At 27.6% G+C, this 21,845-nt stretch overlaps 1 protein-coding gene and 1 long non-coding RNA gene across 5 annotated transcripts; both read right to left on the bottom strand.

Annotated features, from left to right (window-relative positions):
• Positions 1 to 2,942: 2,942 nt before the first annotated feature.
• LOC111284141 (N-terminal acetyltransferase A complex auxiliary subunit NAA15-like) lies at positions 2,943 to 10,399 on the bottom strand. Of its 4 annotated transcripts, XR_016328616.1 has the most exons (8): positions 10,363 to 10,399; positions 10,145 to 10,242; positions 8,702 to 8,787; positions 8,427 to 8,556; positions 8,242 to 8,324; positions 7,925 to 8,155; positions 6,120 to 6,296; positions 2,943 to 5,959 (listed from the first exon to the last, which is right to left on the bottom strand). XR_016328616.1 is itself a non-coding variant. In XM_089745274.1 (7 exons), exons 4-7 carry the CDS (start codon positions 8,442 to 8,444, stop codon positions 6,290 to 6,292), a joined length of 339 nt encoding a protein of 112 aa, XP_089601400.1. In that variant the 5' UTR covers positions 8,445 to 8,556; positions 8,702 to 8,787; positions 10,145 to 10,242; positions 10,363 to 10,399; the 3' UTR covers positions 6,011 to 6,289. The 4 variants fall into 4 exon arrangements, 3 of the variants coding, with proteins under 3 accessions (XP_089601400.1, XP_089601398.1, XP_089601399.1); XM_089745274.1 differs by lacking the exon at positions 2,943 to 5,959 and having other exon boundaries at positions 6,011 to 6,296; XM_089745272.1 differs by lacking the exons at positions 2,943 to 5,959; positions 6,120 to 6,296 and adding an exon at positions 6,313 to 6,467.
• Positions 10,400 to 10,806: 407 nt separating this feature from the next.
• On the bottom strand, positions 10,807 to 12,149 carry LOC149514379 (uncharacterized). The gene is made up of 4 exons (XR_016328619.1): positions 11,407 to 12,149; positions 11,218 to 11,294; positions 11,033 to 11,137; positions 10,807 to 10,910 (listed from the first exon to the last, which is right to left on the bottom strand). It is a non-coding gene; the product is annotated as an uncharacterized LOC149514379 (long non-coding RNA).
• Between the last annotated feature and the right edge of the window lie 9,696 nt (positions 12,150 to 21,845).

Genomic DNA, 21,845 nt, shown 5'->3' with positions numbered 1-21,845 from the left:
AATAATAAGCAATAAAAAAAATAATCGAAATTGTATTAAATAAAAAATAAATATTATATAATATAATTTTGTTAATTACATAAATTACACGATAAATAAAAATAAATTTCAAGATAAAATACAAGAGAATCTTAATTAGATATCTAATTAGTATACATACACATAACACCTTTCATTTTTAATGAAGTCAAAGTCTCATTCAACAATGCTTAATAATAAGGTGATCTGCATTTAAGTTAAACATAAACATGCCACATATATAAAGAACAATGCTGCATTTAAGTTAAACACAAGCAACATGCCACATGTATAAAGAACAATGCTATTTTAGAAATAAAGACAATCAAACTTGAACTTCATTGCTCAAGCAGAAAGATTCAAGGCAAAGATTGCCTGCAAAATAAACCTAATAACATCCATTGCTAACAAATCAGACATTATAAATGTTTTAATTCGAAAACCCAAAGATACGAAAGTAGAAGGCTTTTAGAAACCTAAAGAGAAATTAAAACTAAAGCAACAAAACCTTAACAAAAAAAGATTATAATGAAAGGCCAAATATAAGAGGTAATTTTGCATCTCAACATAAATATACAACAATTATATACCAAAGTTAAAAAACAACAGCCACCAACCACATCATAAGTCAGGATGCTTCCAATAATAACAGTGTTACTTAAGAAAACAAAGTTTATATTATAATCAGAAACACAATTTTAGCAACTTTAATTAAACTCTTCATGATCTGAAATGTACTAGAACAACTACAGTTATCATCGAAAGTTACCATACAATACAACAAAAATTTTATGCAAGATCATAGACTTTCAAAGAATCCAATAAGAAAGAGGCAATCTTCCATCTTAGTGCTTAACTAGATTTAAGTTTATGAAATTAATCTTAAGAAAGTAATCAATCATGCAACAAAGTAAAGTGAAATCAGCAAAACAAGAAAAATCAAACACAACACAAGAAAAAAGAGGTACTCTTCATTGTAAGCACTCATCCTCAATGCGAGGCTGGATTAAGTTTTTGAAATTAAACCTAAGATTACAATTTGTCATGCAACAGGGTTGAACTAGCAAAATAAAAAAATAAAAAATAGAAAATTCAACCATACAAATTTGAAGTACACTGCTATACAATCTTTAATTCCTCTCTCTAGCAATTCGTGTTCGGAGTACACGATCAACTAATTTCCGTATATACTACTAAATGCAACCACAATTAAGAAAAATTTACAAAACTACAATCTGTACACAAAAGACAACTAAAATTTAAATGGAATGTTAAAGCATAAAAGATCAAATATTAATTGAAGTTCAGATCAAACTCCAACAAGTCAAAAGCACTACAACAAAAAATTAGACATTAACTAGAAGCTATGGGAATGAAATCTAGAAGTCAACTTGCAGAATAAAACCAACAAACACACAGACAGAGAAATTTTGAAATTTTAATTCCTTCTATCCTGCAAGGTATGCTTGGAGCACATAGCCCATTAAGTTTCAAAGAGACAAACAGATGACAACTAGACACACTCATGAATGAAAAAACTACAACCTAGGAATTTCTTTTGCAGTAACATTCTCCTAATGCATTCTCAAACAACTTCATCAAATTAGATGTAACCACAATAAAAAGTTTAACATCATCAATAACTAAAAAAGCTAAGTCAGTGAAACCTAAGAACCTCATCTGTCATGCCACAGAGAGAAAAACAAGAAGAAAACTCCCATACCCACAGAGCCACACAAATTTTTAATCCTTAAATCCTACACACAGCCGTACAAATTTAGAATCCATAATTCTCCTGCAAGTCAATCTTAGACCACACAACGCATTAAGTTTCAAACAGACCATCAGATCACAACCACACTAAAAGAAGAACAACCCAAGGGAATTTTTCAAAGTAAAGTTACAAAGCTCTAATTTATGTAAAAATTTAAAAATGACACAAGAAGAATCCAGAAACAATCTCAATAAGAAAGACACCAACTGAGAGCCTATGACAACATATAATTAGAGTTTCAAAGAATCCAACAAAAGGAAATAATCTTCCTTTTAAGCATTCAACCACAATGCATGTCAAAATTAAATTACAAAAATTGAACCTAGCAAACCAATCTGCCCTGTAACAAATAGAGTGAAACCAACAAAATAAAACCCTCCATAAACACATACCTACACACACAAGAAGCACAGAAATTGAATTCACTGCTTGAAGCACACAAGGAGAAAAACAACAGGGAAACTCTCATACACAGTCACATAAATTTTTAATCCTTAAATGCTACACAACCATAAAAATTTAGAATCCTTAATTCCCCCTACACTACAAAACAACAAGGAAACTCCCATACATATTTAGAGTTTCGAAGAATCCAGCAAAAGGAAATAATCTTTCTTTTAAACATTTTACCACAATGCATGTCAAAATTAAGTTTCAAAAATTGAACCCAACAAACCAACCTGTTCTGTAACAAAGTGAAATCAACAAAACAAAAAATTCTCAAAATACACCTACACACATCAAGCACAGAAATTGAATTCAGCTAATCATGCAAGCCATTAGCTTAGAGCACACAAAGAGAAAAACAAGAAGGAAACTCTCATACACAGCCACACAAATTTTTAATCCTTAAATCTTACACACATACAACTTTAGAATCCTTAATTCTCCCTACATTGCAAGTCGTTCTTGGAGCACATAACGCATAAGTTTCATAGAGACCAACGAATCACAAACCATACTAAAGAAAGTACAACCCAAAGAATTTTCCAAAGTAAAGTTACAAAGCCCTAATTTATGTAAAAATTTAAAAATGACACAAGAAGAATCCAGAGACAATCTCAATGAGAAAGCCACCAACTGAGAGCTTATGACAACATATATTTAGAGTTTCAAAGAATCCAGCAAAAGGATATAATCTTCCTTTTAAGCATTCAACCACAATGCATGTCAAAATTAAATTACAGAAATTGAACCTAGCAAACCAATCTACCCTGTAACAAATAGAGTGAAACCAACAAAATAAAAACTTTCCTAAACACATACCTACACACACGAGGCACAGAAATTGAATTCAATGCTTGAAGCACACAAGGAGAAAAACAACAGGGAAACTCCCATACACAGTCACATAAATTTTTAATCCTTAAATGCTACACAACCATAAAAATTTAGAATCCTTAATTCCCCCTACACTACAAAACAACAAGGAAACTCTCATACACATATTGAGAGTTTCAAAGAATCCAGCAAAAGAAAATAATCTTCCTTTTAAACATTTGACCACGATGCATGTCAAAATTAAGTTTCAAAAATTGAACCCCACAAACCAACTTGTTCTGTAACAAATAGAGTGAAATCAACAAAACAAAAAACTTCCAAATAATCTTAGTGGACCAAAACCGAACATGAAAAAATCTCAACAAGAAAAGACATCTATAAAGATGCTTAGGGATATTATTGTTTCCATTCAACGTGTCATATAACAATTACATACTAGTTAAGTTAAACACAATTGTCATGCCATAGGATAATTTTAGTGTTTCCCCCAAGTATAACTATAACAATGCTATTTGAGAAATAAAAATAGAAGAACTTGAGGGCCATGCAACAACTACAAAAAAAGCAAGCCAAAACTGATCAAAACCAATGCAGCAAGTAAATAAAATGAAGACAAGGACAGCTAGCAAATAAAGTAAAAGTAAGGCAATAAGAAATGAATAAAGCAACAGCTAACCACATTCATTACCAATTCATTTTACTGATTGAACAATCCCAAGCTCACAAATAAAGTATTATAACCTTAACCTAAACTCAAAACCTCCAATATATCCTAAATAAATTAAACCCCAATACAATCCTAAGATAATTATCCATTACTTTCTAGATAGAAGACCTAATACTGTTAAAGACTAACCCTAACCTTAAGATAACATTAACTTACTTTCTCAATGAATAATCATAACATAACATAAGAAAAACTCAATGAGAACACACATCTAATGAAAGACGAAAAAAGACACGTATTTAGAGTTTTAGAGAATACAATATGAAAAGAGGTAAGCTTTTTTTTGAAGTGACATCATTCAACATATGGTATCGCAAAGCAGTAGCCTCTATAAGTTCCTTTGGAACCAAAAAGAAAAATCCATTAAAAAAATTACATTTGTTCTGTGAATATCTCACTACTTTACAACCAATGCCATAAATAAACATGATGAAAATATTGGTATTTGTACTCACCTAGATAACCTCTCTCCATTTAAGTATCATTAATGCAAAAATTAATAGATTTCTATGAGCAAAACATTAAATGATAATTGATCTTCCTAAAAAAGTAGTTTCTCAATGATAATTACAAAAATCCTATACCATCAAAAAAATCCAAAATACTAACATCTATTGATTGAAAAATGCTAAAAGAGCTTTTAATCAAACAAGAATATTTACAAATAAGGCTTAGGGCAAATACTAAAGCCATCGTCTGCTTTATTCTTTAAGGTAAGACATAATTAAGGTCTTTTTGATTAAGTTGCAACATCAAATCTTTATCTTATAATTGAAAATTAACTACAAAGGCTCTTCTAGTGCACTGGTTTGGGACATGAATGGGCCAAGATTTAAAAATTTTAAGAGCTTAATATTTTAATTTCCAGGAGGTGAGATTGGACTTGAATCATGAAAAGCAACTAATGAATACTTTAACATAACTTTTGCATTTTTTTTTATCCTTTCTCCAATTTTCTTCGGCAGGTTAATAACTTTAGCCATGACACATAAGTATGCACATTTAAGATTCTTCTGAATCCATCTTATCAGTTGTAATCATCTACATCATTGGTTTATACCCACTAGACAAATTTCACGGTCGACGGGTAAATTAGGCCACAGGGTATGCTTCACCGTGCAACTAAACTCTCAATTAGATTCATATATTAACCATTAATGATAAAATTGTCAGTATGACTATAGCCGAAAGAAATCAACTCACCACCCAAAACAGAGTCCGTGGCTTTAGAGTGATTATATTGTCAGTAACCAGCTCAAATCCTTGAGGGGCATCAACTATCTCTAAAATGACCATTGCACGAAGCAAGAAAAAGCGATTCAGCAGATGCATGTTTCAGCTCTGAAACAGCTAAATCAGTTGAAGGAGCCTATAAATGTGAATGGCCCAAGCATTATTACACAAGTATTAACAGATAAAAGCGAAAATAAATAAGAAAATGATAAAAAAAAAAGTTTTCCATACAGAAGTCAGATGCATCAGCATAAGTAGACCATAGAATTTCATTAATAAAGGGAGATAGTCATAGTAACCATTTGCAGAATTCCTAGTGATGGTAACAAGCCACACACAAACACAAACTTTGGCTCTCCCAATTGACCATGGGGGTAGGTACCTAGTTTTGCTATCTTAATTCATTGCTAGGGTAGTTCCTTGGAATTGGTTTAAATTGGAGATGCTCCTTCCTTTAAATGGGAAGTGGGCTCCAACATAAATTAAAAATAAAAGATATTAAATTGCAATGATCACTTCATAAAAAGACAAGCCATTGCTCACCGAAAAACATAGATCAATAAAACTAGTAGATCAGGAAATAAGTTTAGAGCCCAAGCATCCTGTATTTCATTAACTCTTGAATGAATATCGGGTCATGAGGCCACCACCAATGAACATGAGAGAAACAGGTTGAAACCTGACATAGTACTGAATAAAGCATCCAATACGCAACAGAATTTTGTGTTTTCATCCCAATTTATGAGAATGATAAATATGATGCAAACTACAAGAAGAGGGACAGCAGAAAAACACAGTCCAATCCTAAACATCTGAGAATCATTCTTACCCCTATGCTCCTTACCACCCATAAACTCACAGCCATCAACAATCTATTCCACTTTTATTGAAGGCTAAAAATTCTTCAAAGATAATGCCTGCATATCCTATTACAAAAAGCAATGCCATAGAAATATGCATTATGAAATTAGATCAAGTTAAGAAAGGCTTCTGTGGATAATACAAGAATATACAAAATATTGGCCAAAGATGAAAAAATGATTACAACCTACAAAGAAAGGATTGCACAAGAAATTAAAGATAAACCTGGATGTTGGTAACCCATGATAGGTTAATTGCCACAGTCCCTGTTAAAGCTGCTGTGAAAACACCAATAGTTTTCAACAAATTAGTCTTTGGCTGGTAAGTAACTTCGAAATCTAACGAGCTAGCTTCATCAACTCAACATAAAGGATCACAAGGTCCAGAGGTTGAGGTCAGCTCCTGTTGATATGCAAAGGTTATTTCAATGTGTGGAAGAACCCAAAAATGAAGAAACACAGACACTGCCGTTTTGCTATGATGGTTGGTTTTTATAGCAATTTGGAGAAAGCTTTCTAAACAGCCTTTTGTATAATCTACCCTCATAAAGAGGATCATTACTCAGCCTCAATCCTGCCAATGAAGGATGAGAAACCAAGAAGAGTCATTTGAAAAATGTTCCAGCATTTTTTACACAATGAGGCTACTTTCAGGACTTGAACTTGCTAATTTGAGCCCTTCAGCCAAAATCTTTTATATTACACCAGACAGTGTCTCCTAATCAACCCTCATATATCTAACTAAATCAATCTGATTTCTGAGCTAAACATCTGTAGAAGGTAATTTCCAATAGCATCAGCTTGAAATTCTATCAAATTATTTGACCTCATTAACCAAGATAAAATCTTCAAATGTATGAACTAGCAGTACAGGCAAATGGGTACCCTTAAACTGGAGTACTTTTAAGCAAGACAATAGATGACAAGAGACACAAAATGAAATAAAAAAACACTCACCCAAATCATAAATCAATGAAAATGCAAATGGGTACTCGTAAAGATAAAATTTTTCATAATGGCATAGGGATGAAAAGAACAAAAACCTCAAGCTGCTTTTCATTGTTGGGTTGAACTTTTTGTTGCCATGCAATAACTTTCGTTATGGGGTTTACCTAGACTCATAACTGTTGTTATATTATTGCATTATAATATAAATCAAATTAAGAATTTTTTTTATTGAAAGAAAAAAAGAACAATACTAATTTTTTTACTTGAGATACTATAACTAATTGAAGGTATGGATCCAATCTATAACTAAAGTTATAAAGGGGATACACTCATTCTTTTTGGTTTCTAACCTTTGGTGACATGGCTAACCAGTAAGGCGGGGGATTGCAAATCCCTTATTCCCCGGTTCAAATCAGGTTGTTGCTTGATCAACAAAAAACTTGGAACCCTATATTCTGCTTTGCTCATATGACTCAAAAAATTTTCTCTACCAAAAACAAGTGCAAGAAAAGGACTCTTGATACTTTCTTGATTATAAACTTAGCAAGGTTTTGTCTTCAAAAATGTTGTAAATCCTTACGTCTAGGATTCAAGGAAAAGTTAGAGTAGGAGAGGGGAATCAAAAATCTTGATATGATATCCCCTCTCCTATTAATGGAGGGGCTGCTAGAAGAGTCTTCAATTAGATTGGATATCATAATGGGAGTGTCTAATTATTAACAAATGAATAGTTGTACAAGGGTAAGTAATGAACAACAGTTACCTTTAAGAAGTTTTTCATGCTTTGAAAGCAAGGTTCAGACAACACATCATTGCAACATATGATTAATGCAACATATATGTATGCAATAATCCCACATTCCCCAAAAGACAAAGAGAAAAGGAGGGAGGCAAAGAGGAATCTAACCCAAAAGGAAGCATCACATGCATGTGTTAATCAACAATAGGTGACAGACGCTAAAAGCACCCAGACAAGTAGACAACAGAGCTTGCATAGCATTTTACACGTACAGGCCACAACCAAACAGAATAAGTCTATAGCAAATCATTGAAAAGGCTGCAGATCCTAACAAAAATGTTCACCTAATGGCTCCAGCTGCTACTTTGTGAAAATAAGCATGTGAATGCAACCAATCTTTAAATTTTAGCTTTCCAACATATGCACGTTGTGCCATTTTCCGCAAACAATAAGAATGGAAATCAAATTGATCTTCAGTAATATCAGCATAGTGCTTCTCCACAGCTATAAATTTCTCCAGGGCCCGTCCAAAATCACCATGTCGAAAGTAACTTTCATCAGAAGCAAGTTCATACCTTCAAAAGATGGATAACACTCAGTAGGTGTACCCAAATTATAATTAGAGACAACAACATGTGGAAGGTAATAAACAAAAACAGACCACATGCACTGCATGTCTTGAAGGTTGTTGTGCTGGCCCCCATCTTTCGTGAACAAAACAGCAGTTTTTCCTGCCAAAGCCACCTTCAAAAGTAGAAAAAGTTTGTGAACAGTACAATAATACCGAAAGAAATTTTGTGACAAATATTAACTATGACAAAAGATGAAGTGGGGAAGCCTTAGAACCTGATCAGACTGCAACATTCGCTTCACAGATTAACTGTTTATATAGCGATCTGCAAGATCCATACACCTAGCTTCATCTGTCAATGAAGCCACAGCTACCAAAATCACCAACATGTTTCAGTATCCGACTCTGTCACCAAAGAGAAGTAAATAATATACACATAGACCCAGCTTCAAGAAAATTCCAAGAACTTCTCCAAAAGATCAAGAAACAATAGCCAGTCAAACTAAAAAACACCATTCAAACTAATACAAAAAAAAAAAAAAAAACTCACCTGTATATAAAGGCTAGAAAAGGCTTAATGCAATCAATTGCCGCTTTACGAAATTTGTTTCCTTGCAGTAAATCAAGTGGTATCCTCTAAAAATTGAGAAAACAAAGTTTTAATATAAGTCCTAGAACATTCATCACACATCATAAAGGAAGTAGCATTTATTGGCAATAATGATGCACATTGTAACAGCAATAATTACAATTCTCATGAATGAATACATTACAAATGTGGGTTACAGGAAGAAAACAATTTAAATACATCCTCACTGCATGAGTCAAATTCCAAAAGCTCTAGAGTTTGACACTTTATTTCAATCATGCCATAACCTGGCCCATCGTCAAAAGGTTTTTATATAGGAAAGTCAGTTTAACTAAAAGAATGAGCTAAAGATAGCCACTAACAAAAGAATTAGCCACCATGTCAACTCTCTAGGGGTGAAGCATATGAAAGCATAATTTTAACCACCTAGAGTTCTTACTATTGTCACATCAAGACATCAATGAAGTATTTCAGCATAATACCACAACTATCTATTTCTAGATTATTTAAGAATATCACAAGCCATCGAATGGACTGTGTCTATTGTAGAACCACATCACTAGATTTTTGTCACATAATTTCTTATCAAGCCATCAAGAAAAACAAGATCCCTACAAGAGTATTTGTAAAAATAGCCGCCCCTCCTCTTTCTAGAAAAGGGGAGAAAGCTTGATAGCTCTACAAAAAAGTAAGGTTTTCGTTGGATTTGCATCATGTGATTCTATAAATAAGAGAGAGAAGAAATCCAGAGTAAATATAATGAACAGAACATCCCAAGGTACCATTTGGAGCTCATTAAAAAAAAATACCAAACAGAAAATCAAATTAATATGACTAACAGCTAAGACATAATAAAACAGTTTACACTAGCAATATCATTATCTATAGTCTATAACGAGAACACATTTTATCATCAGAAAAAAATAGAAAAAAATCAAATCGGGCATTATTTGAAGTAAAAAAATTTAAATAAAATTAAGATGGTAGAAATCAAACCTTCAGAAGGTCTCCAAATTCCTCACACATTCCAATTTGTCCTCCACCAACTAATTCTCTACTTAACAGCCTCAAGTTTCTTGGTCTGCTCCAAGGTATATAACATTTCTGCAACTGCCACTATATGCATCAAAGATTTTGCAGAACCAAAAAGTGAAATTTGCATGATTATACAACCTACCTCAAGGAACCTAAAATGCATCATGTTATGTAAAGGTCGTAATACCTTCCTTCATGTTTACCAAGGAAAACTTTGTTCGCCTCACTAAGAGTTTTCTCCTGCAATTGACTGCGGAAAGAGAAAATAAAGGGATTTAATGCATCAGGGATCAAAATAATAATAGTAACAGTAACACAACAAAATTCTAGTAGGGGGAATAGCTATCATAAAACCATTTCAAAGAGAACCTGATGGATGGACGCTCAGCTTCTAAGACACTCCAAACAAGTTTTTCAGCATCAGTTAATGGAGCAGGCATTGAGCCCAATTTATGGAAAAATTTAATCTGCATTAGATTAAATTCAAATAAGCATTGTAAAGATTACATGATCTTTGTATCTAAGAACAGAAAAGAATGCAGTTGTGCATGGCAGTGCACAAATATGGTAGGGCAGATGTTACATACCAAGCAGCGATGTGAATCTGGATTCTCAGCATCCAGCCTTAGCAGTTGCTTTACAGCCTTCAGGAAAACAAAATAAAACCAAGACAAACGTACTAATATGAGCTCATGAAATAGTAAAAGTACTACTGCACAAAACCATTGTTCTACAACTCAAAGATATGTCGTGCAAACTATCTAATTCACACATAAATTCATTGAGTGAGTAGAGCAATAAGAAAAGGATGTTTGGTTAAACGGTACAGTTTCTTTATTTCAAGAACATATCCACAGGCAGAAAGTGAAAAAAGAGAGGAGAAAACAAGAAAAGGGGCTTCCTCACAAACCACTAGCTGACAATTAAATATCAGTTCTAGTTGACCAAACACAAAAAGAACAAGAAACACATCTCATGTTCAATTCTTGGAAAATATAATACCTGAAAGGCAAGCAAAATCTTCTGCTTTCTCATATTTACTTCAAAAGAAAGTAAGTGCGTCTATAAAAGAATCAGGTGAGTTCTTCTGAAGCAACTTCAAGTACTTCGTTGCTTCTGACAAGGGATACTCTGTCTGAAAAAAAAAAATACAGATTAAACAGTCTTAGCTTAATAGGCATTAGCGTAACACATTTTTACAGCACGAGGACTTTAATCAGGAATCTAAAGCACAGGGAAAAGATAATAATAGGTAACCTTCAATAATTTTTCTCCAAAAGGATAAGGATCTACAGGTTTAACATGTCGTTTCCCAGACTTAGAGATGCCACTAGAACTTGATTCTTCATTTTTCTCCTCTGCCTCTTAAAATAATACACGGCATCAGAATGAAATCATCAAAGAGAGTGTTAGCCAAGAATCACCAAAACAAGCTGATATACTTTCTTAGCTCGTTCCACCTTCCTCTACTTCTTCATTTTCTTTTTCTGAGAAGGAGTCTTTGATGTGTCATCCTCTTCTTCAGCCAGTGAGTTCAAAAGAGAATCAAACAACTTTAGATAGCATTTGCACTTCAAAATCCAATAATTATCACAATGCAGAAAGAAAAGGTTCAAAATTGAAGTAATCACCAGTTTCAAGCCAAGAGTTTCAGAGAAAGAAACACCAACATAGAAATGGGACAATGGATCAATCACAAAAACTATTACTTAATTGTTGCATGGCCTGTCACTATATCATCCCATTCCATTTCACCATCAAATCAATAAGATCAATATAAAAAGCTATATAATCAACAAATAAATTCTGGTACGGTAACATGCAATTCTCCATCCTTAACCCAACAGAAATCCCAGGCGCCGCCTTCCTATCATTTAAAAAGCCACAATCTCAAATTTCAATATGCCTGCAAGGAACATTTAATCCTTTCAGTAATAACATCACGAGAATATGAACTTACAAAAGATATAACGAAGGCAAATTGAGACTACCAAGCAAAATTTTTATCCTGTTTGGCATATACCACAAGGTCTCGACATAATATAATAAGAATCCCCTAAGTACAACGTAAAACACCATCCTAAGTATGAAACAAGTATATAACCTTATAAAAATCAGAAACTATAATCTAGAATACTTGTTAAATTAAATTTGACTTGAGCATCATTTGAACACAAATTTTTTAAGCAGATCCAAATATTTGCATCTTCTTTTAATAGTTAATAATTTGTGGGAGAGCATTTGAACTTCAGACCTCCTACCAGGGCAAGAGGAGTTATTGCAACTAAGGTATGTGTAAAGCCACAAAAAAAAAAAAAAACTGCTTTATAATATAACATAATTGGCTTATTAATAGCATTTGTTTCTATATGGTAAGGATAGACATGTATCCACAGTTGAAAATTCGTTAATGGTACATTTTCCTATATATTATGTATTTGGTCCATCAGGTATATAAAACAAAGAGACAGGGCACAAGGATTGTCTTACATAGCATTCTGATACATAATACTAATTTAATCACATACATATCAATTAGATCAACAAATGAATCAACAACAGCCTCTTATTTGAACTCTAAAACTCTCTTTTGTATTCCTATACAAATGAAATTGAAAAACAGATTGATTAACATTATTTGAAAAAATCATAAAGTTCATAACGAACTTAAAATCATTGTGCATATCAAAATGACTAGTATTGTAGACACCGATTTTGTCCGGGTCTATTGTTTTAATAATAATAATAATATTTTTAATAAAAAAATTATTAATAAACAAAACAAAAAAAAAACAAACAAAAGAAACAGAATAAGACAGAAATCAGGGAGTTGGTATGGCACCGCTGTCGCCAGCTCCCGACCAGCCTCCCGACCAGCCACCCTACAGCCACCAACCAACTATAAGAATTTAAAAATGAAAATAAGAAATAACAAGAAATTTGTAAAAGAATTAGGAAAAGAATAAAAATGAAAAGATTTATGAAAAAAAAATCGAAGTATAAAAAAAAATGGAAACAAGAAATAAAAAGAATTTTGTGAAAATAAAAATAAAATAAGAAAAAAATATTAAAGCAAAACAAAAAAGATAAATAAAATACAAAAAAATATAAAATATAAAATAAACAAAAATGTGATAAAAAATATAAGAAGAAAATCAAAAATAAAAAAAAAAAAGAGAAAAATGAAATGAAATGAAAAAATACAAAAAAAAAAACAAAAAATTGAAAAACATACAAAAAATAATAAAAAAACAATATAAAAAATCAAAGACAAAAAATTAAAAATGAGAAAAGTTAATGCAAATTAAAAATGAAAACAAAAGAAGAAAATGCAACAACAAAAAACTATAAGAATTTAAAAATGAAAATAAGAAATAAAAAAAAATTTGTAAAAGAATTAGGAAAAGAATAAAAATGAAAAGATTTATGAAAAAAAAAGCCAAGTATAAAAAAAAATGGAAACAAGAAATAAAAAGAATTTTGTGAAAAAAATTAGAAAAACAAGAAAAAATAAAAAATGAAGAGACAAAAATATGAAATTAAATAAAAAGATGAAAAAGTTTTCTAGAAATTTTTAAAACAAAGAAAAATGTGAAAGCAAAAAAAAATATGAAAGCACATGAAAAGATAAGTAAAAAAATGAAAAGGGAAAAAGAGTTAATGAAAAATTATAAAAATAAAACAAAAAATAACCAACAACGATAAATAAAAAAAGAAAATAAAAAAATAAAAAACATGATAAAAATTTATGAAAATAAAAATAAAATAAGAAAAAAATATTAAAGCAAAACAAAAAAGATAAATAAAATACAAAAAATATATATAATATAAAATAAATAAAAATGCGATAAAAAATATAAGAAGTAAGAAAATCAAAAATAAAAAAAAAAAAGAGAAAAATGAAATGAAATGAAAAACATACAAAAAAAAAACAAAAAATTGAAAAACATACAAAAAATAATAAAAAAACAATATAAAAAATCAAAGACAAAAAATTAAAAATGAAAACAAAAGAAGAAAATGCAACAACAAAAACTATAAGAATTTAAAATGAAAATAAGATATAAAAAGAAATTTGTAAAAGAATTAGGAAAAGAATAAAAATGAAAAGATTTATGAAAAAAAATCCAAGTATAAAAAAAAATGGAAACAAGAAATAAAAAGAATTTTGTGAAAAAAATTAGAAAAACAAGAAAAAATAAAAAATGAAGAGACAAAAATATGAAATTAAATAAAAAGATGAAAAGATAAGTAAAAAAATGAAAAGAGAAAAAGAGTTAACGAAAAATTATAAAAATAAAACAAAAAATAACCAACAACGATAAATAAAAAAAAATAAAAAAATAGAAAAATAAAAAAATAAAAAACATGATAAAAATTTATGAAAATAAAAATAAAATAAGAAAAAAATATTAAAGCAAAACAAAAAAGATAAATAAAATACAAAAAATATATATAATATAAAATAAACAAAAATGCGATAAAAAATATAAGAAGTAAGAAAATCAAAAATAAAAAAAAAAAGAAAAATGAAATGAAATGAAAAAATACAAAAAAAAAAACAAAAAATTGAAAAACATACAAAAAATAATATAAAAAATCAAAGACAAAATTAAAAATGAGAAAAGTTAATGCAAATAAAAAATGAAAACAAAAGAAGAAAATGCAACAACAAAAAACTATAAGAATTTAAAAATTAAAATAAGAAATAAAAAGAAATTTGTAAAAGAATTAGGAAAAGAATAAAAATGAAAAGATTTATGAAAAAAAAATCCAAGTATAAAAAAAAATGGAAACAAGAAATAAAAAAAATTTTGTGAAAAAAATTAGAAAAACAAGAAAAAATAAAAAATGAAGAGACAAAAATATGAAATTAAATAAAAAGATGAAAAAGTTTTCTAAAAATTTTTAAAACAAAGAAAAATGTGAAAACAAAAAAAAATATGAAAGCACATGAAAAGATAAGTAAAAAAATGAAAAGGGAAAAAGAGTTAATGAAAAATTATAAAAATAAAACAAAAAATAACCAACAACGATAAATAAAAAAAGAAAAAAAAAATAGAAAAATAAAAAAATAAAAAACATGATAAAAATTTATGAAAATAAAAATAAAATAAGAAAAAAATATTAAAGCAAAACAAAAAAGATAAATAAAATACAAAAAATAATAAAATATAAAATAAACAAAAATGCGATAAAAAATATAAGAAGTAAGAAAATCAAAAATAAAAAAAAGACAAAAATGAAATGAAATGAAAAAATACAAAAAAAAAAACAAAAAATTGAAAAACATACAAAAAATAATAAAAAAACAATATAAAAAATCAAAGACAAAATTAAAAATGAGAAAAGTTAATACAAATTAAAAATGAAAACAAAAGAAGAAAATGCAACAACAAAAAACTATAAGAATTTAAAAATGAAAATAAGAAATAAAAAGAAATTTGTAAAAGAATTAAGAGAAGAATAAAAATGAAAAGATTTATGAAAAAAAAATCCAAATAAGTATAAAAATAATGGAAACAAGAAATAAAAAGAATTTTGTGAAAAAAATTAAAAAAACAAGAAAAATAAAAAATGAAGAGGCAAAAATATGAAACAAAATAAAAAGAAAAAAAAGTTTTGTAGATATTTTTAAAACAAAGAAAAATGTGGAAACAAAAAAAAATATGAAAGCACATGAAAAGATAAGTAAAAAAATGAAAAATTTAAAAGGAAAAAGAAGAAAGAGTTCATGAAAAATTATAAAAATAAAAGAAAAAATAACCAACAACGATAAATAAAAAAAAAAGATAGAAAAATAAAAAAAAACATGATAAAAATTTATTAAAATATAAATAAAAAAAGAAAAAAAACAAAAATAAAATAAGAAAAAAATATTAAAGCAAAACAAAAAAGATAAATAAAATACAAAAAAATATAAAATATAAAATAAACAAAAATACGATAAAAAATATAAGAAGTAAGAAAATCAAAAATAAAAAATAAAAAAAGAAAGAAAGAAATGAAATGAGAAAATATAAAAAAAATACAAAAAATTGAAAAACATATAAAAAATAATAAGAAAACAATATAAAAAATCAAAGCCAAAAAATTAAAAATGAAAACAAAAGAAGAAAATGCAACAAAAAAAAAAACTATAAGAATTTAAAAATGAAAACAAGAAATAAAAAGAAATTTGTAAAAGAATTAAGAAAAGAATAAAAATGAAAAGACAAAATTTATGAAAAAAAAAATCCTAGGAAGTATAAAAATAATGGAAACAAGAAATAAAAAGAATTTTGTGAAAAAAATTAGAAACACAAGAAAAAATAAAAAATGAAAAGGCAAAAATATGAAACAAAATAAAAAGATAAAATAGTTTTATAGAAATTTTTAAAACAAAGAAAAATGTGAAAACAAAAAAAAAAAATGAAAGCACATGAAAAGATAAGTAAAAAAGTGAAAAATTTAAAAGAAAAAGGAAAAAGAGTTAATGAAAAATTACAAAAATAAAACAAAAAATAACCAACAACGATAAATAAAAAAAAAAAGATAGAAAAATAAAAAATAAAAATAAAATAAGAAAGAAATATTAAAGCAAAACAAAAAAGATAAATAAAATACAAAAAATATAAAATATAAAACAAACAAAAATGCGATAAAAAATATAAGAAGTAAGAAAATCAAAAATTAAAAATTAAAAAAGACAAATGAAATGAAATGAAAAAATAGAAAAAAAATAAAAAAAATGGAAAAACATATAAAAAATAATAAGAAAACAATATAAAAAATCTAAGCCAAAAAACTAAAAATGAAAACAAAAGAAGAAAATGCAACAAAAAAAAACTATTATTTATTTAAAAATGAAAATATGAAATAAAAAGAAATTTGTAAAAGAATTAAGAAAAGAATAAAAATGAAAAGACAAGATTTATGAAAAAAAAAATCCTAGGAAGTATAAAAAAAAATAGAAACAAGAAATAAAAAGAATTTTGTGAAAATTATTAAAAAAACAAGAAAAAATAAAAAAGCAAAAAGCAAAAATATATGAAACAAGAAAAAATAAAAAATGAATAGACAAAAATATGAAACAAAATAAAAAGATAAAAAAGTTTTGTAGAAATTTTTAAAACAAAGAAAAATGTGAAAACAAAAAAAATATATGAAAGCACATTAAAAGATAAGTAAAAAAATAAAAAATTTAAAAGAAAAAAAGAAAAAGAGTTAATGAAAAATTATAAAAATAAAATTGAAAATAACCAACAACGATAAAAAAATAAAAAAAAAGAAAAAAGATAGAAAAATAAATAAATAAAAAACATGTTAAAAATTTATGAAAATATAAATAAAGAAAGAAATAAAAAATAAACCAAAATAAAAAATAAAAATAAAAATAAAATAAGAAAAAAAATATTAAAGCAAAGCAAAAAAGATAGATAAAATACAATAAAATATAAAATATAAAATAAACAAAAATGCAATAAAAAATATAAGAAGTAAGAAAATCAAAAATAAAAAAATAAAATGAAATGAAATGAGAAAATAGAAAAAAATACAAAAAAAAATGAAAAACATAAATAATAAGAAAACAATATAAAAAATCAAAGACAAAAAATTAAAAATGAGAAAAGTTAATGCAAAATAAAAATTAAAACAAAAGAAGAAAATGAAATAAAAAAACTATAAGAATTTAAAAATGAATATAAGAAATAAAAAGAAATTTGTTAGATAAAAAAGAAAAGAATAAAAATGAAAAGACAAGATTTATGAGAAAAAAAATCCAAAGAAGTATAAAAAAAATGAAAACAAGAAATAAAAAGAATTTTGTGAAAAAAATTAGAAAAACAAGAAAAAATAAAAAATGAAAAGGCAAAAATATGAAATAAAATAAAAAGATAAAACAGTTTTGTAGAAATTTTTAAAACAAAGAAAAATGTGAAAACAAAAAAAAATATAAAACACATGAAAAAATAAGTAAAAAAATGAAAAATTTAAAAGGAAAAAGGAAAAAGAGTTAATGAAAAATTATAAAAATAAAACGAAAAATAACCAACAATGATAAATAAAAAAAAAATAGAAAGATAAAAAAAATAAAAAAACATGATAAAAATTTATGAAAATATAAATAAAGAAAGAAATAACAAATAAAAATAAAAATAAAATAAGAAAAAAAATATTAAAGCAAAACAAAAAAGATAAATAAAAGACAAAAAAATATAAAATATAAAATAAAGAAAAATGCGATAAAAATATAAGAAAATCAAAAATACAAAAATGAAATGAAATGAAAAAATACAAAAAATTAAAAAACATATAAAAAATAATATAAAAATAATATAAAAAATCAAAGACAAAAAAATAAATAAGAGAAAAGTTAATGCCAAATAAAAATGAAAACAAAAGAAGAAAATGCAACAAAAAAAAATTATAAGAATTTAAAAATGAAAATAAGAAATAAAAAAAATTTGTAAAAAAATTAAGAAAAGAATAAAAATAAAAAGAAAAGATTTATGAAAAATAAAAAATTCAAGGAAGTGTAAAAAAAAATGAAAACAAGAAATAAAAAAAACTTTGTCAAAAAAATTAGAAAAACAAGAAAAAATAAAAAATGAAGAGGCAAAAATATGAAATAAAATAAAAAGAAAAGTTTTGTAAAAAATTTTAAAACAAAGAAAAAAGTGAAAACAAAAAAAATGAAAGCACATAAAAAAATAAGTAAAAAAAAATTTTAAAAGAAAAAAGTTAATGAAAAACAAAAAAGATAAACAAAAATACAATAAAAATATAAAAAATAAGAAAATCAAAAATAAAAAAAATATATATTAAATAAAATAATTATTATCTCTTAATAAAAGATAAATATTATACAATCCAAAATAATAAATAAAATAATAAGCAATAAAAAAAATAATCGAAATTGTATTAAATAAAAAATAAATATTATATAATATAATTTTGTTAATTACATAAATTACACGATAAATAAAAATAAATTTCAAGATAAAATACAAAAGAATCTTAATTAGATATCTAATTAGTATACATACACATAACACCTTCCATTTTTAATGAAGTCAAAGTCTCATTCAACAATGCTTAATAATAAGGTGATCTGCATTTAAGTTAAACATAAACAACATGCCACATATATAAAGAACAATGCTGCATTTAAGTTAAACACAAGCAACATGCCACATGTATAAAGAACAATGCTATTTTAGAAATAAAGACAATCAAACTTGAACTTCATTGCTCAAGCAGAAAGATTCAAGGCAAAGATTGCCTGCAAAATAAACCTAATAACATCCATTGCTCACAAATCAGATATTATAAATGTTTTAACTCGAAAACCCAAAGATACGAAAGTAAAAAGCCTTTAAAAACCTAAAGAGAAATTAAAACTAAAGCAACAAAACCTTAACAAAAAAAAATTATAATGAAAGGCCAAAGATAAGAGGTAGTTTTGCATCTCAACATAAATATACAACAATTATATACCAAAGTTAAAAAACAACAGCCACCAACCACATCATAAGTCAGGATGCTTCCAATAATAACAGTGTTACTTAAGAAAACAAAGTCTATATTATAATCAGAAACACAGAATTTTAGCAACTTTAATCAAACTCTTCATGATCTGAAATGTACTAAAACAAGTACAATTATCATCGAAAGTTACCATACAATACAACAAAAATTTTATGCAAGATCGTAGACTTTCAAAGAATCCAATAAGAAAGAGGCAATCTTCCATCTCAGTGCTTAACTAGATTTAAGTTTATGAAATTAATCTTAAGAAAGTAATCAATCATGCAACAAAGTAAAGTGAAATCAGCAAAACAAGAAAAATCAAACACAACACAAGAAAAAAGAAGTACTCTTCATTGTAAGCACTCGTCCTCAATGCGAGGCTGGATTAAGTTTTTGAAATTAAACCTAAGATTACAATTTGTCATGCAACAGGGTTGAACTAGCAAAATAAAAAAATAAAAAATAGAAAACTCAACCATACAAATTTGGAGTACACTGCTGTACAATCTCTAATTCCTCTCTCTAGCAAATCGTGTTCGAAGTACACGATCAACTAATTTCCGTATAGACTACTAAATGCAACCACAATTAAGAAAAGTTTACAAAACTACAATCTGTACACAAAAGATAAAACTAAAATTTAAATGGAATGTTAAAGCATAAGAGATCAAATATTAATTGAAGTTCAAATCAAACTCCGGCAAATCAAAAGCACTACAACAAAAAATTAGACATTAACCAGAAGCTATGGGAATGAAATCTAAAAGCCAACTTGCAAAATAAAACCAACAAACACACAGAATAAAACCAACAAACACACAGACATAGAAATTTTGAAACTTTAATTCCTTCTATCCTGCAAGGTATGCTTAGAGCACATAGCCCATTAAGCTTCAAAGAGACAAACAAATGACAACTAGGCACACTCATGAATGAAGAAACCACAACCCAGGAATTTCTTTTGCAGTAACATTCTCCTAATGCATTCTCAAACAACTTCATCAAATTAGATGCAACCACAATAAAAAGTTTGACATCATCAATAACTAAAAAAGCCAAGCCAGTGAAACCACAATAAAAAGTTTTTCTCTCTGTCATGCCACAGAGAGAAAAACAAGAAGAAAACTCCCATACACACAGAGCCACACATTTTTAATCCTTAAATCCTACACACAGCCATACAAATTTAGAATCCATAATTCCCCTACAAGTCATTCTTGGACGACACAACGCATCAAGTTTCAAACAGACCATCACATCACAACCCAAGGGAATTTTTCAAAGTAAAGTTACAAAGCCCTAATTTATGTAAAAGTTTAAAAATGAAACAAGAAGAATCAAAACACAATCTCAATGAGAAAGACACCAACTGAGAGCCTATGACAACATATATTTAGAATTTCAAAGAATCCAGCAAAAAGAAATAATCTTCCTTTTAAGCATTCAACCACAATGCATGTCAAAATTAAATTACAGAAATTGAACCTAGCAAACCAATCTGCCTTGTAACAAATAGAATGAAACCAACAAAATAAAAACCTCCCTAAACACGTACCTACACACACAAGAGGCACAGAAATTGAATTCGCTGCTTGAAGCACACATGGAGAAAAACAAACTCCCATACACAGCCACATAAATTTTTAATTCTTAAATGCAACACAACCATAGAAATTTAGAATCCTTAATTCTCCCTACACTACAAAACAACAAGGAAACTCCCATACACATATTTAGAGTTTCAAAGAATCCAGCAAAAGGAAATAATCCTCCTTTTAAACATTTTACCACAATGCATGTCAAAATTAAGTTTCAAAAATTGAACCCAACAAACCAACCTGTTCTGTAACAAACATCATGCATTTCATTAACTCTTGAATGAATACCGGGTCATGAGGCCACCACCAATGAACATGAGAGAAACAGGTTGAAACCTGACATAGTACTGAATAAACCATCCAATACGCAACAGAATTTTGTGTTTTCATCCCAATTTATGAGAATGATAAATATGATGCAAACTACAAGAAGAGGGACAGCAGAAAAACACAATCCAATCCTAAACATCTGAAAATCATTCTTACCCCTATGCTCCTTACTACCCATAAACTCACAGCCATCAACAATCTATTCCACTTTTATTGAAAGCTAGAAATTCTTCAAAGATAATGCCTGCATATCCTATTACAAAAAGCAATGCCATAGAAATATGCATTATGAAATTAGATCAAATTAAGAAAGGCTTCTGTGGATAATACAAGAATATACAAAATATTGGCCAAAGATGAAAAAATGATTACAACCTACAAAGAAAGGATTGCACAAGAAATTAAAGATAAACCTGGATGTTGGTAACCCATGATAGGTTAATTGCCACAGTCCCTGTTAAAGCTGCTGTGAAAACACCAATAGTTTTCAACAAATTAGTCTTTGGCTGGTAAGTAACTTCGAAATCTAACGAGTTAGCTTCATCAACTCAACATCAAGGATCACAAGGTCCAGAGGTTGAGGTCAGCTCCTGTTAATATGCAAAGGTTATTTCAGTGTGTGGAAGAAC

Source organism: Durio zibethinus, chromosome 16 (assembly GCF_047325235.1).
Source record: "Durio zibethinus cultivar Kanyao isolate XHJ-2024 chromosome 16, ASM4732523v1, whole genome shotgun sequence".
Taxonomy (NCBI): Eukaryota; Viridiplantae; Streptophyta; class Magnoliopsida; order Malvales; family Malvaceae; genus Durio; species Durio zibethinus.
The sequence above is the reverse complement of the archived record's forward strand: the minus strand, read 5'-3'. Positions and strand labels throughout refer to the sequence as shown.

Excerpts from the sequence above, each read along its gene's own strand:
- LOC111284141 (XM_089745272.1), bottom strand. Across the intron at positions 8,156-8,241 it reads CAAGACATGCAGTGCATGTG|GTATGAACTTGCTTCTGATG; the intron begins GTCTGTTTTTGT and ends CATCTTTTGAAG.